The sequence below is a fragment of the Passer montanus genome, unplaced genomic scaffold (assembly GCF_014805655.1).
Source record: "Passer montanus isolate IOZ18808 unplaced genomic scaffold, ASM1480565v1 scaffold8, whole genome shotgun sequence".
NCBI lineage: Eukaryota > Metazoa > Chordata > Aves > Passeriformes > Passeridae > Passer > Passer montanus.
In genome coordinates, this window is record NW_024373256.1 from 8106956 (window position 1) to 8124202 (window position 17247).

General features: G+C 39.7%; 1 protein-coding gene across 2 annotated transcripts in view; it reads left to right on the plus strand.

Annotated features, from left to right (window-relative positions):
• SMG1 (SMG1 nonsense mediated mRNA decay associated PI3K related kinase) overlaps positions 1 to 15328 on the plus strand; it is a 60214-nt gene extending 44886 nt beyond the window's left edge. For both annotated transcript variants that reach the window (XM_039731877.1, XM_039731878.1), the window contains 19 exons: positions 134 to 352; positions 920 to 1110; positions 1703 to 1875; positions 2248 to 2527; positions 3289 to 3561; positions 3682 to 3916; positions 5375 to 5601; positions 6267 to 6417; positions 6511 to 6700; positions 6930 to 7399; positions 8380 to 8517; positions 9373 to 9525; positions 9851 to 10030; positions 10236 to 10463; positions 10893 to 11104; positions 11298 to 11404; positions 11710 to 11889; positions 12005 to 12111; positions 12759 to 15328. In XM_039731877.1, the coding sequence (XP_039587811.1) occupies positions 134 to 352; positions 920 to 1110; positions 1703 to 1875; positions 2248 to 2527; positions 3289 to 3561; positions 3682 to 3916; positions 5375 to 5601; positions 6267 to 6417; positions 6511 to 6700; positions 6930 to 7399; positions 8380 to 8517; positions 9373 to 9525; positions 9851 to 10030; positions 10236 to 10463; positions 10893 to 11104; positions 11298 to 11404; positions 11710 to 11889; positions 12005 to 12111; positions 12759 to 12836 (3792 nt within the window). In that variant the 3' untranslated portion in view covers positions 12837 to 15328. The remainder of the gene's footprint in view (positions 1 to 133; positions 353 to 919; positions 1111 to 1702; positions 1876 to 2247; positions 2528 to 3288; positions 3562 to 3681; positions 3917 to 5374; positions 5602 to 6266; positions 6418 to 6510; positions 6701 to 6929; positions 7400 to 8379; positions 8518 to 9372; positions 9526 to 9850; positions 10031 to 10235; positions 10464 to 10892; positions 11105 to 11297; positions 11405 to 11709; positions 11890 to 12004; positions 12112 to 12758) is intronic.
• Positions 15329 to 17247: the final 1919 nt, after the last annotated feature.

The window sequence follows — 17247 nt, forward strand, 5'->3', positions numbered from 1 at the left end:
CCTGTCTCTGTAGTAGTTAGGGATACATTATGCATTTCTGTACCTACTCAAGTACAGTATTTTGCCTCTAAGTTTCCACTATTCTACAAGGATAACACGGAATCAGAATGAGTCTGTTTAAAATATGATGCAGGTCCTTCATATTATGCGGCGTGGGAGAGAGACTTTGCTTACACTGCTGGAAGCTTTTGTTTATGATCCACTGGTGGACTGGACAGCTGGAGGAGAGGCAGGATTTGCTGGGGCTGTCTATGGTGGTGGTGGCCAGCAGGCTGAAAACAAACAGAGCAAAAGGGAAATGGAAAGGGATATTACACGGAGTCTCTTTTCCTCAAGGGTGGCTGAGATAAAGGTGAGTTTACTACAATAATTTTCTATTTTTAGTCCAAAGTAGGCCCTGTGCTTTCATTTTATTTATTTGCATTCTGGGAATGGGGGAAGATGTGGTCATATATCAGCAATAGTTTATGAATTTTATTGTGATAAATTGAGTTTGTGAAGTGTTTATATTGAACTTGCAAGTATTTAATTTTTAGTTTCTGCATTTTAGTGCTTTGCCTGAATCTGGTCTAGGAGAGTGAAAATAGAGGTTTAGAGAGCAGTTTAAATAAAGAATGTTAAGATTTGGCAGTTGTAATTTTATTGTGATAGATTGAGTTTATGTGAAGTGTTTTATTGAACTTGCAAGTATTTAATTTTTAGTTTCTGCATTATAGTGCTTTGCCTGAATCTGGGCTAGGAGAATAAAAATAGAGGTTTAGAGAGCAGTTTAAATAAAGAATGTTAAGATTTGGCAGTTGTAGCACTGGAAGCAGTGCTAAATGAAGGGCATTGTGGAAGGGTTAAGTTCTGCCATATCTTACTTTCTGCTGCCAGTTTGATTGAGTGCAGTTCGGTAACTTCTGTGTCTTGATTGCAGGTTAACTGGTTTAAGAACAGAGATGAAATGCTTGCTGTGCTGCCAAAACTGGACAGTAGTTTAGAAGAGTACCTGAACCTGCAGGAGCAGTTAACAGATGTAGAAAAATTGCAAGGAAAACTACTGGAAGAGATTGAATTTCTGGAAGGTGCCGAAGGAGTGGATCATCCCTCCCGCACACTTCAGGCCAGGTACTGAGGAGCCAGAAATTCTGTCAGAAGTCTCACAGTGGTGTTTTAGCAATGTACTTATGGGTTAAATGTTAGAAATCTGTATAGGAGGGAATAGCTGGGTAAAAGCTATTCTTGCAGTAAGCAGGTTACTTCTTGTACAGAAGAACTACTGAAACCTTTTCCTACTGAATAATCTTATTTATGTCCTGCACCTCATACTCCATCAATACAACCTGTGCTAGTCCAAGTTCCACACTTGATCCTTAAGGCAAGAGAGGGAAATGTTCTGAAAGTGGTATCCCATCATTATAAGGGAGCTATTGATTTATTGCACAAACATATTTTAAATTTCTAATTATTTAAGTTATTTTTAAAGGTTATTTGAAATTAATCAAGTATTTCAGAATTGCATGAATAGACACAGGCATTAATTGTTTTGTAAGAAAACAGAATTAATTAATAATGCAACATTGTTAGTGTAATGTAATTAGTGATAACATGTTAATTTCCTGGTTAACAGTTGCATTGTTCAATATTGTTCTGTATTCTATAGTGTTAAGTATTTTCTTTCCTGTAGTACTTACTTGATTCTGTGGCTTCAATAATTCAGGTATTCTGAGCACACACAGTTGCAGTCTCAACAAAGAGCTGTCCAGGAAGCCATCCAGGTGAAGCTGAATGAGTTTGAGCAGTGGATAACCCATTACCAAACTGCCTTCAGTAATTTAGAGGCAACCCAACTTGCAAGTCTGCTCCAAGAAATTAGCACACAAATGGACCTAGGTACAAAATAGTATTTCTGGGGGTGGTTTTAATGGTTTGAAAATAACTTGAGTTTAATATCAGGAGGCATTATGAGTATCCTCTAACTTAAAGAGAATGAGCTGTTTGTAATAAGTTAAAAGAAAGGAACTTCTTTAAAAGGTGATTTAGAGCACTTCAAGGTTTCAATGCCAAGCTGTCTGAAGGAATTGTGTGTCTTATTCTACCTGGGCATGAGATTCTCTTACCTTGTGCTCAGAATTCTCAATATGAATTCTCTATGCTTCCTTTATCTCAAATAAAACAAAAACATTTTTGAGAAGGTATTAATTTTAAGTATTTGTAAAACACATCTTCAGACATATCTTTATTTTTAACCTTCTTTCTTTAAAGGTCCTCCAAGTTATGTCCCAGCAACAGCATTTCTGCAAAATGCAGGCCAGGCACATCTAATCAGCCAGTGTGAACAGCTGGAAGGAGAGGTTGGTAATTTTCTGCAGCAGAGAAGATCTGTGTTACGTGGTTGCCTGGAACAATTGCACAACTATGCAACAGTAGCTCTGCAGTATCCAAAAGCTGTGTTCCAGAAGCACCGAATAGAGCAGTGGAAAACCTGGATGGAAGAGCTCATTTGCAACATGACAATAGAGCGTTGTCAGGATATCTTTAGGAAGTAAGTTGACAAAATAATGACTTTTTCAAAGAATAATTTACAAGCTACTACCCTAATTTTATAGCTTAAATAAATACTTTTGCAAGGACCTCTCTAATTACAAAGGAAACCAGTATTAAATTGTAATGCTAGAAGTTTGGAGTAAATATGAAGAACTGCTTTAAAAAATCCTGTTCCATAAGTTAATCTGTGTACTTCAACAGGAAAACCGAGTGACATTGTCCTGTAATGAACAAATGGAGAATTCACCTTTGTGCCTTCAGAGTAGTAATGTTTTGAGTTTTAGAAACTTCTAGTATTTAAAAATCAATATGGAAAGGTTTTTTTAATCTAGTAGATTTTCCAGCAGGTTTTTTTTTGGGTTTTTTTTTGTTGTTGGGTGGTTTTTTTTTTGGTTGGTTTTTTTTGGTTTTTTTTTTTTTTTGTTTTTTTTGTTCTCAAGTCAGGCTGTTTCAGCATTACTATGGCTTGGCTTAAAAGATCTAGATTATATTTGAGCATTTCTTCTGAAATCTTTCTTTTTATCTTCTATTCATTCTTTTCTTCAAGGACAGTTGTCTTATGTCCTTGCAAATAGGTGTGGAATATGGTGCATTTTAGGACCCTATAAAAGCATTGTTAGGGAGTCATCAACCTCTTGTGGTATTTAGAGTTGAGGAGGAGTAGGTGATTTAGGAGCATTAGGAACGTAGTTTTTTCCTGCCTGCAGAGCAGAAAGCAGTGTGAGGAGGGAAGTGCAGTGCTGTCCCTGTGCTTGGCAGGTACGAGATGCAGTACGCGCCGCAGCCGCCGCCCAGCGTGTGCCAGTTCATCACGGCCACGGAGATGACGCTGCAGCGCTACGCGGCCGACATCAACAGCCGGCTGATCCGGCAGGTGGAGCGCCTCAAGCAGGAGGCCGTCACCGTGCCCGTGTGCGAGGAGCAGCTCAAGGAGATCGAGCGCTGCATCAAAGTGTTCCTGCACGAGAACGGCGAGGAGGGCTCGCTCAGCCTGGCCAGCGTCATCATCTCCGCCCTGTGCGCCCTCACCAGGTGAGCTCTCTCCAGAGAAGGCTCCTGGTGGAGAGCACGTGGCAGGAATAGTCGGTGGTGGAATTCTGTGGGGAGTGTGGCAGCAGGCACTGTGCCTAAGTGTCTCTTTAATTCATCCAGGCGAAACCTGATGATGGAAGGTGCAGCGTCCAGTGCTGGAGAGCAGCTGGTTGATTTGACCTCCAGAGATGGAGCCTGGTTCCTGGAGGAGCTTTGCAGCATGAGTGGGAATGTCACGTGCCTTGTGCAGCTGCTGAAGCAGTGCCATCTTGTACCCCAGGACTTAGATATTCCAAACCCCATGGAAGCATCAGAAGCTGTTCACTTAGCCAATGGAGTATATATCTCACTTCAGGTGATTCTTTTATGTTATTTTTCCCCTATCCTTCAAGGCGTCAGCAAAGTCATTCTGAATAGATTGTTCCTTAATGGGCTAAATGTTTGTTCATGATGCTGCTGAGATTTTTTCATAAGTCTTGCTCCTCATTGCTTTATTTGGTTGAGCTGAACAGGCATTTGCTTCTGTCATTTATATTTTTATTTGATCTGTACATGATAAATTGCAAAAAAACTGCTGTCAAGTAAGTAATCATGAGGAGGACGTTGGTATCAGCTTTATAGACACACCAGCTCCATGTCTCCTTTTCATTTTTCTGTTCTGTTGCTGGCAGTCCAGATCAACTTCCAAACTCTTCAGACTGTGTTCTTTCTGTTCTCTGCTTGTGCTAAACTTAATTTTCACCTGAATGAAATAGTTTCAAATAAACTCAGAAAATCTGTTGTACAGGACCCTGTCTCCAATATTGGGAAGGAGAAAAATGCCTTTATAATTTTGTGGTTCAGAAATGTTTCCACAGTAATGAAACATAAAAAAGCTCATGAAGGGCAGTCTGAGTGAAATATCTACTGAAGACTGATGTGCTTTATAAACTGTGGCTGGTAAAATAGATTTTTGAGGCTTTTAGTTCCATTGTATTGTATTTGAGAAATATTTTCCTCTCAAGCTGCATAAGTGCATTTGGATTTTCATCACTTTATTTTTTTCCCTCTTTGAAGTTGTAACATTTCAGAACTGTTTCAGAAATGTGCATGGCAGCAGTTTCACTGCATTGCAGTGGGGATCTTTCACCCACACATTGTCCTTCCTGTGAGCTCTTAGATAAAATGTATTCACTGAGCTTCCTGCTCACTTGGCAGTCAAGACAACCAGTCTTTTTGGTGTTTCATCTCCTTTTGGAGACAGAGCACATTGGTTCTTTCTGTAGCTGCCTTTAGGCCTCTCCTGCATTCTGCTTGGGGAAATTGCTCTGTGCCACTTAAGTTAGTGTTTTTCTTCTCTGCATTGATTTCTGTGGTAAAATTATCACTACTTGGAAAGTTTCTGCTACTTTTCCTTTGTCTAGTCCAATCAGTTTAGCAAATCATAAATTCAGTAAATTATTTAGTTTGTTCATAGTTATGTAATGGAAAAGAAAAGCTGACATTGATGAAACCAATTCACAAATTATGAGCTCTGTGCCCCCCAGCCTCTGCTGAGGATGGCTGTCAGGTGTTGCTGCTGGTGCTGTGGAGATGGTTGTTACTACATTGCTACAGATGTCAAAGCTTTGGCTTTGTACGGGGTTTAATGTATTCCTGGTTTCTTCAAAGTTAATCCAAGAGCAGACTTCTGACTCTTGGCTGACCACCATCATGCTATATTTTAGATCATGTCTGCTGCATGGTGGTCTAGTACTAAAATGACAAAAGATGTTGCACATGATACTTTTTGAAGGGGAAAAGTTCTTACCTTTTCATACTTACTTCCCAACAGGAATTGAACTCAAACTTCCGGCAGATCATTTTCCCTGAAGCACTTAGGTGCTTAATGAAGGGAGAGTATACTTTAGAAAGTATGCTCCATGAATTGGATAATCTTATAGAGCAAACAACTGATGGAGTCCCCTTGCAAACGTTGGTTGAATCTCTTCAAGCCTACTTAAGAAATGCTGCTATGGGTATAGAAGAGGAGACACACACTCATTACATTGATGTTGCAAGGTAAATCACCTTTTTTCAGTTCAGGTGTGAGAGAGTGAAGACTGAAGAACATTAATTTGTCTAATTTTTATTTGATGTACAGACTTTTCTTGCCCAAGAATACCTTCAGCAGAGTGCAGGGTATAAAGTGTGCTCTGGTTTCCTCTCTGCATGTTTGTGTGTTTATCCACATACACAGAAATATGGAGCTCCAGCAATTTACACTTACATCTGCTTAAAACTGACTTTTGGTAGTCAACTTCTTCCAAATACTTAGTTGTGATTTTTGCATTTGAAGTGAAAGGATGCTAAAAATAGGAACTTGTTCATTAGTTTGTGGGAGGAACCTGTGAAAGGGAGAACTTGTAACCATGGCACTACTTATCAGGAGGTTTGATGAGCAGCTTTTGCTTAATGAGTCAGTAACTTGATTAAAAAAGCAAAATGAGACAAAACACCAAGCAAACAAAGACTTGTGTGTCTTGTAATGTGGGACAGTAAATTTCTGTGTAGGTGCTTGGTCCACAACAAACCAATTCAAAATCTTCAAGTGGTGTTTCCCTGGAGCCAGTTGTGGTGAGTCCATCAGTGGTACAGTGAACCTGTGGAATCAGCTTAAGAAAATTCTGTTTATTGTGGACTAAGCAAAACCATGTAAATTTTCTTTCTTTTTTTTTCCTGTTAAGAGTACTTCATGCTCAGTATGGTGAACTGATTCAGCCAAGAAATGGTTCAGTTGATGAAACTCCCAAAATGTCAGCTGGTCAGATGCTTTTGGTAGCTTTTGATGGAATGTTTGCTCAAGTGGAAACTGCATTTGGTTTATTGATTGAAAAGGTATGGATTTGTTCTTTTTGGAGTACTGTTGGAGTCAGAATTAGGAAACATTTAAAAAACCCCAAACTAATTAATTTCCTTTATGTTGTTCAGCTAAACAAGATGGAGATACCTCTTGCTTGGCGTAAGATTGACATAATTCGGGAAGCCCGCAGCACCCAGGTGAACTTCTTTGATGATGACAATAATCGGCAAGTCCTGGAGGAAATTTTCTTTCTGAAGAGACTGCAAACAATTAAAGAATTTTTCAGGCTCTGTGGTACCTTTTCTAAGACACTGTCAGGTAAATAAATGTTATCAGATATTCAGTATGCCTTTATCCACTTCTTATCCTGTTCAGAAGAACATAAAGTGGTCACTTTTGCTGTATCTTACCCTGGATATGTGGTAAGGAAGCAGAAACTAAAACTGATTTCCTGTGATTTTGCTGTGTTTGTAATTTGGGTATTATACTTCTGGATGCATCAAATGTTTTGTTTATAACAAAAGTACTATTTCTTTCCCTTTAAAAGGAATCAGTTCAATTGAAGATCAGAATGCAGTAAATGGACCTGTTCAAATTGTCAATGTGAAGGCCCTTTACAGGAACTCTTGTTTTAGTGAAGATCAAATGGCCAAGCCAATTAAGGCTTTTACAGCAGACTTTGTGAGGCAGCTTTTAATTGGCCTTCCAAATCAAGCTTTGGGACTGACCTTGTGCAGTTTCATCAGCGCTCTGGGTGTCGATATCATAGCTCAGGTAGAGGCTAAAGACTTTGGAGCAGAGAGCAAAGTTTCTGTGGATGACCTGTGCAAGAAAGCCGTGGAGCACAACATCCAGATTGGCAAGTTCTCACAGCTGGTGATGAACAGGGCCACAGTGCTGGCCAGCTCCTACGACACGGCCTGGAAGAAGCACGACCTGGTACGCAGGCTGGAAACCAGCATTTCCTCGTGCAAGACCAGCCTGCAGAGAGTGCAGCTGCACATTGCCATGTTCCAGGTGAGAGCCCAGCACGGGCTGGGGATTCCGGACTGGCTCTGGGAAAAACGAGCCTGAGTTAGTGTCTGGGCACAACAAACATTGATGTTTTGTTGAATAATTTCTGAGGTATTTTAATGGACTTAATATGTTGTTTTGGTTGTAATTATGCTGTAAATATATAAGGAACAATGTTGCTGCTAGTTTTTTTGGAAAACTAGTTAATTTTTTGCAAATTCTGCAACATATACATTTTTAAATCGATACATGTAATTTTTTTCTATAGCCATTAAGTAGGTTTTTAGAAAATAGGTAATTCTCTGGCTTTCTTACCAGCAATGCTGTCCTGTTCTCCCCTTTTTCTCAGATTGACTTTAAGGGAGCAGATGGCTTAGAACAGAGGGTATGAAGTGCTGAATGTCATTTTGTACCTTTCCTTCAAAGTTTTAATGCATTGACTGTCTTCTCTCCACTCTTTGCTTCATTAAAAATACAAATAGCAGCAGTATCAGTCCTGAAAAATGCCCTTCTGAGGCTTTAGATAAATACCATTGTGTACCTTTACACAGGTATCCATTTGTGTTGTACTATCAGTGATCTTAATTGTATAAGGGACAAGGCTTTCTCCAGGTCAGTTAATAAACCATTTTACACCGATAAGCAAAATTATCTTTGTTTTAAGGTATCACAAGTGAATTTCTGAATATTGATGGCTTTTCCTTTAGATTAAAAAGATGTGCGTAAATCACATCTAGTAAGTTAGTAGCCTGATTAATGGTATAAACATCCAAGCCAGCAAAACATCATTTACAACTACTTGTATAATTTAATGCTCTTGAATGATTTAGGACCTTGAACTGTGCTGGTGCTGTCTGACACTCAACCCTTTTAAGTGCCCTTACTTATAAAGGGTACCAGAGCACTGGAATTGCTGTTTGTGATGCAAAGTATTTTGTGCTGATCCATATTGACAATCAAGTGTTGGTGTTGCTTTCTTAAAGTGGCAGCATGAAGATCTCCTCATCAGTCGCCCCCAGGCTATTTCTGTCACTCCTCCACCTCGCTCTGCAATTTTAACCAACATGAAAAAGAAACTTCACGCGCTCAGTCAGATTGAAGCTTCCATTGCAACGGTCCAGGTAGGAGTGTTTGGGGAGGGTTCTTCAGCAGCACATGGAAATGTTGCTAACACAAACTGCACATCATCTGCCACCTTCACATTATGTTGTCTGGCTTGCTGTCTTGCACAAATGTGGGGGTACTATCATTGATCTCTTCCAGTCTGTCTGATGGATACTGTTGTATTGTTTGGTTTTGCTGTCTCATCCAAAATGTTCTTTGGAATAGCAGTAAATGTATTTGAAGAAAACAAATCTGTGAAAGTCCCTTTCTTTCTGAAGGCAACTAATATTCCTTTTCTTTAAGTCTGTGTGCCTCAGATCATCCTTACTATCATTTTTCATAGCTAAATGTCGAAGTTCCCTTTGTAGAAATGGGCAAATTTCTTCTTCTGTGTGTTAAGGTTTGTGTACTGTGGCTTTGCTCAGTACTTTAGATTTCTTTGGTGCCAGTAATATAGAATGTTTGTTTGTTAAATACTGCTTAGCTTCCTGAATTTTAATTTCCTTTTTTAGTTGCATAGGTACTGTTTATAATAATTTCTTGAATTATTTGCAAAATAATGGCAAGACTCCTATGATGTTATATAATTCTTAGTCTAGAAATCTGATTACTTTTGCCTTTTTTTTGGTGAGTTAAAGTCTAGACAGGTAGACTTTATATAACAATCAAATCCAGTTGTGATGTGTACTGAAAATAAACTTTTAAAAAGCATAAACTAACATTTGTTAATCATGAATGCCATGGTATTTTACATATATGGCATAAAAAAGTGTCTGCATGTGTTATATATGCACAATTTATTTAAAGTCAGGCCTAGAATGCTGTATATCAGTGTGAATTATCTATATGGGCTTTTTTCTTCCCCAATGCAGGAGAAATTAGCAGCACTTGAAGCAAGTATTGAGCAGCGTTTAAAATGGGCAGGAGGTGCTAATCCTGCACTGGCCCCAGTCTTGCAAGATTTTGATGCCACTATTGCTGAAAGAAGAAACCTTGTACTGAAAGAAAGTCAAAGAGCGAGCCAGGTACTGTGGATAAGTACAGTACTCTTGATTCCATGAGTGTGTTCACTCTTCATTTCCTACTTGAGGTTTATGTAGATGATATTTTTCTGCTCTGCATCTGAAGCATAGGTAACCAAGTACTTCTGGAAATTGCATTTGAAAGCAATAGGAATAATCTTTGTGAGAATTGCTGCAGGGTTGGGTGACCCTGGGATGATACTGCTACTGTAACAGAGCAGTATCTGCGTGTTTAAAATCCTCGCTTCAAAGCACGTGAAAAAAACACCATTTGTCTAATAGACAGTTGAAGTGAAATAATTTTTCTCACTCTTGCTTTGACTTTCAGGTCACTTTCCTTTGCAGTAATATCATCCACTTTGAGAGTTTACGTATCAGAACAGCAGAAGCCCTGAACCTGGACACTGCCTTGTTTGACCTCCTCAAGCGCTGCCAGCAGATGTGCTCCTTCGCCTCACAGTTCAACAGCTCCGTGTCCGACCTGGAGCTCCGCCTGCTGCAGAGGGTGGTAAGCATGGGGCAAAGCAAGCATGCAGCCTTCAGAATCACTGCAGCAGTTCTCAGCTTTGTCTTCCATTCTCAGTGTTGTATGCCTGCAGATGGAGCGTGGCTGCAGAGTTGATGCTGTCAGTTAAACACTTGGCAGTGCTGTCTACACAGCAAGTGAATTTTATCTCTGGGTACAGATAAAGAAATGTTTCTGTTATTTTTAGGGCACTGGTCTCGAACATCCTATTGGCAGCTCTGAATGGCTTCACTCAGCTCACAAGCAGTTGAGCCAGGAGATATCTACACAGAGAACAGTACAAACAGAAAGAGAACAGCAAATAGAAACAGTTTGTGAAACAATTCAGAATCTGGTGGATAGTATTAAAACTGTGCTCACGGGTCATAACAGACAGCTTGGAGATGTCAAGCATCTACTGAAAGCTATGGCAAAGGTATGCCTGAAACATTGTTAAATTTATTCCTCAAACCTGTGTCAGTACAGTTTAAGAAAAATAACAGTTGTAGCTATGTGCTTTGTAAAGTGTCTAGAAATAATAAAATGTTTGTGCATATGGAGTTCAATACATAAAGTTCATGTTTAAGAATTCATAAAACTTTCTAGCATTAGCCTCAGCAGGCTTTGGTTGAACTGAACCTTTTCTCTCTCTTGGCAGTTGAAACATTGTGTTTATAAATTCTCTTGGTTCTAAATCTGTAAAAAAATTTGTAATTTAAAAATTTATTTTTTCATATGTAACTACTGAAAATTACAGTTATTTGTAATCAGATGAAAAACTGAAGGACTGAAAGGGCTTTGAAATCTCCACTTTATTCTCTTAGCCAAAATATAGCAGTTGACCTTTTGCACATCTTGGTTACAGGATGAAGAAGCGGCTTTGGCAGATGGTGAAGATGTTCCCTATGAGAACAGTGTTAGGCAGTTCCTGGGTGAATATAAATCATGGCAAGATAATATTCAGACAGTTCTGTTTACATTAGTTCAGGTTATGGGTCAAGTCCGCAGTCAGGAACATGTTGAAATGCTGCAGGAGATAACTCCCACCTTGAAAGAGCTTAAAACACAGAGCCAAAGGTAAGAGTTACCTTGTCTCAGGTGAGAAAAGACATTTTGCATACCTGCTTTTATGTAGCAGGAACACATCAGGGGCACATACTTGATGATTTTCTTAGAAATCCTCTTGCAAAATTTAAATTAATTTAACTTTTGGGTTTTTAGTAAGTCAAGTAGTTGCATGAGTATTTACCAGCTCCATTATGTTTCCCAGTGTCTACAATAATCTGGTGGGGTTTGCATCACCCTTAGTCACGGATACAGCAAATGAATGCTCCAGCCCAACTTCAGCTGCTACATATCAGCCAACCTTTGCTGCAGGTAATACTGACACAAACATGAAGCCATCAGGAATTTATATTAGAGAAGGGATCATAGCTCTTACTGAACTTTGAATGCAGACAATTTAGTTAATATAAATAAATTCTTAGCAGTGGAATAAAACTTCTTGTTTATGAAGTGAAATTTAAAAATGGAAAGATTGAAAACTGGTGCAGAATTTAAAATGCATTTTTTTCTGAAAAAACTGATAGGTCTATTTGATATGCATTTAATTGTGCTTTTTCATGCCTCTATAATATGTTATTATTTTGAAGACTTTAAGCACTTTTAAACTTTCTTTACAGCTGTACGTAGCAATACAGGGCAGAAAACTCAGCCAGAGGTGATGTCACAGAATGCAAGAAAGCTAATTCAGAAAAATCTTGCAACATCAGCAGATACTCCTCCAAACACAGTCCCAGGAACTGGCAAAAGTGTTGCTTGTAGTCCCAAAAAGACAGCCAGGGACCCTAAAACAGGAAAAGGTAAATATAAACCTTAAAAAACCAACAACCCTACCACTGACAGCAAGAAAAAAATACCTCAGCGGGTTTCTGTGCAGGAATGTCAAGCTGCACTAACTCTGTTTTGTACCTGTAGCTGTGCAGGAGAGGAATTCCTACGCAGTTAGCGTGTGGAAGCGGGTCAAAGCCAAGTTAGAGGGCCGAGATGTGGATCCCAACAGGAGAATGTCTGTGGCTGAACAGGTGAGTTGAAAATGAAGTTCCAGTACTGGTGCTTGCTTTAAATGCACACTAATTAGCAGGTGTGTATGCTGAAGTGTGCCTTCAGGGCTGAAATCGTGTTGTGAGTGGGGGTTCCTTTGGGGATGGGAGCTATTGCAGTGCAAATCAAGGTTGCTGCTGCCTTGTATTGCTGCTTTTTTTTTTGGTCATATGATTTTGTTTTCCATATGGGACGTTTATGTAAAGCCATGAATCAGATAAAATTGTCTTTTGTCTGTCAGTGAGCTAACATTTGTTCCATAGCAGCTGATAGCCCGGGAGAGCACGAGATCTGTACAGCTGCCCAAGGGACAGGACTTCTGTGTTCACTAACATAACACACTCCTGTCTCTGGGCAACAGAGTCAGGGGACACAGTTGTCCGTGTCTATTTGAGAATGGTGTGGCTACTGCCAAGATAGGGGCTGTGAATGAGGTGATAATGTGATTTTTTTTTTGCAGTAGCGCTTCCTGTTTATTATGTGGACTGCACAAAGTTATGTCTACAGTTATTTCAGATTTTTTTCAATAAAACATTTGCAGGTGGCATTCAGCAGTAAATTCTAAGATCACTTAAACACTTTTAAAACTCTAGCTTATTTTTAATTCCTTGTTTGACCTTTTTAATAGGTTGACTTTGTGATTAAGGAAGCAACTAATCTAGATAACTTGGCTCAGCTGTATGAAGGTTGGACTGCCTGGGTATGAGTAGGGAGACAGCAGCTCGGTCTGGTTCAGCGAGGTCAGACATCCACCAGAATCAACTCGGCCTCAGGCATCCGTAGCCGCACCACAGTCGGTGGTGATGCATACTGGGGCTTAATCTGAGGAAACCTAGGAAATCTCGGTGCACTGGGAAGTGAATCCTGCAGGATAGCTGCACTCAGGGATACGCTAAACACAATGGTCTGCAACCCCCACGGTCAAGGGTGAAAGCTCACCGCTTGAGCAACACGGTTTGTCTTTCTGCTACGGAAGAACTGCAAACGTGTCTGGGGGTCAGCTGCAGAAAGAAATCAGGATGCTACAAACGGCAGAGTGATTTGGAACTCAATTCCACCTGACCCTGTGAACAATTCAGGAAACACCGAACCCTGTTCAAAGAAAAACAGAAAAATGGGGCCATGAAGAAATCACAGCAAGGGCAGATTTGATGCATTCAGATCCTTGTTCCTCTTGTTCTGTGGCAGCAGTGCTGGTTGAGTTGACCAGTTAGTACGGGAAAAGGCTACAAAATGTAAACTTCAGAAATGGACTGAAAGCAAAGAGCTGTACATCAGATACACGCTGCATTGGAAGAACTTCTGAGATAGAAGAAAAAGCCTTTGTTCTCTTCTCCCTTTCCTCTTTCCTTTCACTCCTCCCTCCCAGCCTCTCCTTGCATACACCCCTCTTGGCTTATTCTTGTAGGTTAGGCGTACTTCCAATATACTTTTTATTTCAATCCTTCTACTTCACAGTTTAGTCAAATTAACAACTTAAATTCTGTTTGGTAAACAATTTCTCCAAAAGCACTGAAAATATAGAACATCAACGATTACTTATGAGTTGGATGGTCAAATGCAAAATGTAATTTTGGTTATTTTAAAGTCATTTTTGTGATTCTATTATGTACAGTTTCTCAAAATTGTCACTGTGCATTTAAAAGTAATGATTCCTACAGGAATTTGATTTAATGTGCACTTCCCTCTGCTTGCAGTGTACACTTTTTTGTAATTCAAATTGTCCCTCCAATCTCATTCTACTGTGATTGCTGTAGTTTCTTTCGTACGACGTAGCTAATCCAATGTAATCTTTACCTTTTTAAAAACCAGGATAGAGTATCTAGTAGAGTTTTACATTGTTGATGACAGATAAACAATAAAGTGATGTTCTGGTGGAGGTAGAGTGATATGCTTTTTACTTCATTTTCCTAATCCTTTTAGTTCACACTTGTAAATTCTAGTGCTTCACTTCACAGGGGTATACCATATAATCCAAGAAATGAAGGACTCTCAAATTTTTGTTCAACTAGATCTGTAAAGATTTCTGCAAAGTGGTTTTCCTTTGCCATATTTCTTCTATAGATGGCTGTTCAGTAATGCATCCATAGGGAATCTTCCACCAAGGTTTTTTTTTAATCAGTTCTCAAAGTGTGATTATGGTCAGAAAAGTCTCACTAAAAATGGCATCATCTTCCTTGGATCAAGGTCCTGCTTGTCTCCTGGTTGTCTGAAAGACTTTGTTTTATTTTTTAAGTAGGACACCTTTAGGAAAAGGCAACTTCCTTTTCTTAGAGAAACAAACCCCACAGAATTCAGCTACAACTGCAGAACTGCAAAGGTGCTGATAGCTAAAGCAGAAATGCACCCTGGCATTCTGAACCCAGATAAATTCTTTGTAGCTCTGTATAGAGAGTTTCTCTTTTGTAAACTTGGTGAATTCATTATGGACAGTTGCTGAAAAATGTGGGAAGGTCCTTAATGCCATTTTAGTCACTTTTCAGAGTAAAACCACACTTTCAATACAGCATTTTTTCAGTCAAAATCCAAGTATTAAAATATTTGAGCCAAGCCCACTACTGGCATAAAATGAATTTAATTGAAAGGGTTTGCAGCAGTTCATCTGAGTAGGAAGCTTGGCTGGTGATTTTTGGATAATGCCAGCAAACTTCTGTTCCTTTCAGTATTTGCACTATGCTGACTGCTCTGCCTCCGCAGTAGGTCTTAGAATTCACTTTCTCCTCCGTTGCCAACTTTTTGTGGACATGCACTTTGAAGTGTAACAGTTTTCAACAGTCATATGGCCTTCCTTGCACTCTGATTGCCTGATTACCTCTAGGGAAGTCACAGGCTTTGCATCTAACAGTACCCGTGCAAACGCATTCCACTGCCACTGCTTCCTGACCCTCTGCCGGCACCCCAGGAAAAGCTGTTGGAATGTTGCAGTGAAGAACATTCACATGCAGAACAGGACACTTGACACTGTTGGTCCTTTTCATTTTTCTCCAGTTAAAAATGACCTTATGAACAATCTGTTGGAGAAGTGTAGTGACAGGAGTGTGTTGTACCTGCTGTTTTGTTTCTTGGAAGCTGGGGGGAAGGGAGGGGTAATGCACTCACCTGTGGCTCATGTATTATACCTCTGCCATCCAGAAATGAAACACTTGTGTGGAGATGGGTTCTTACTGCGTAATTTAATAAAGTTTTAAAAAATAAAAATGAATATGTGTTTTTAATTTCCTTCTGTGCAACACTGTGTGGTTGTGAAAATTACAGGGAGGAATCAAGTGCCTGATACAAACAAATACAAACCAAACCCCAAATTAGAGCAGGATTCTCCAGAGGCTTAAATTTGCATAACTAATGCAAAGGAGACAGCTCAGATGTGCAGGAGTTAGTGGGACTGTCACTGTTGGCTTGTGTGCTGACACATTTTGCTTGGAAATGTTGAAATGTTGACAGTATGGGAGGTTGGTACAGTCCTGATGAAACCTAAAATTCAGGTTCTGCTCACACATCCTGCATAGTAAATAAGACTGTGTTAGTTACGTTCTCTTAAAAGACACTTCTTCCAAAGACAGAAGGGCACTTCCTTTATTTTCAGAGGAACTGGTGTATATTTTCTCTGCAGTGAGGCACACCTAGAATAATGCAGTCTAGAATCACCTCTCTGAACACATACAAACCAGCTGAAGCTGTACAAGTCAGTTCAGCTGAGGGCTATTTTTTGCCTGCAGCTTACCGTCAGTAAATATTAACCAAGGGTCCATGCTATAAAATGATTTCTCAAAGCCAAATTCCACCTATGTTCAGCAGTTTTGTTACCCCCTCACAGTTCTGTAGTCTCATGGTTGAGATGCCCTTTGAAAATCAAGTTGCTTGTTTGCCTCTCTTCCTTCTCCCCTTTTGGAAAGCCAGGATGTGAGCATGGCCCGGCCAGATGGGTTGCTGGGATGTGTTAAACTGGAGTCATTAGTGGTGTCCTAGGTTATTTTGGTAGGAGGATAATGGCACAGTCAATACAACAAATGGAAAATGCAGCAGATCTATACAGTTAACAGAATTTAGTTTTGTATTTTTAGGAACTTCATGGTCTGGTTTTGCTTTGCAACAATTGGTTTTGCCCTCAAGGATTATCCTATTTAAATAGAATAATGTTTTGTCTAATTTTTCAAATGTCTGCAAAAGACCCAAGTCCCCCAAATTGAAGCACTTTCTAAGTGCTGTAGTCTTTAAGGTTAATTTACTTCAATTATTCACCAATATGTTCTGTGCCTGGTACATTAGTCATTCTGTTTTAGTGCACTCAAGTACTTCAAAGGTTTCTTTGCTTTCTTTTTTTTCTTCCCTTTTTTTTTTTTGTCAAGCTTTTCCTAAAATTAGCAGACATACTTTATGCATTAAAGAATTTGACTAGGAAAGATATTTGAGAGGACACCTGCCATCTGTGTGTTTGCTAATGTGGTCCCAAATTATAAAATGCATTTTTTCTTTAGTGAAGTTGTGAGCATACTGTTAACACTTTAGCTAAAGAATTTCACAGAAATTACAGATATTAGCTACAAACTACTGCTGTGTGCATAAATGCATAGCTGATTAGAGCAATTCTGCCATTCATCAGGCTAATGTTTTTATTAATAGCATAATGAAATGTGTATTGGGTCCCTCTGCCCCTCTGAGGTATGGAGCAGCACGTAACAGGAGGGAAAGGCACCTGCACGGGCCCTCTGGGATGGAGAAAAGCTGCAAGGGCACCTGAAAGACTTGCTGGAGATGATGGCAGTGCCTGCTTGTCCATCGGTAAGTGCTTGGGTTTTTGTGGTGAGAATCACATAAATGGATGAAAGCAGGAGCTGGCTGATGACCAGAGCAGTGTTGCTGCAGGGCACTGCAAATATCTGTGGAAACTGTAATGCATCATAGAACCACACAATGGAGAGGGGTTGGAATGGACCTTAAATACCATCTAGTCCCAACACCCCTGCCATGGGCAGGGGCATCTCCCAGCATTGAATCTCCCTGGGCAAGCCTGTTCTCACCACTCTCAGTAAAGAATACCCTCCTAATATCTAACCCAAATTTCCCCTCTTCAGTTTGTACCCTTTACTCCGTGTCCTGTCACCACAGTTCCTGATGAA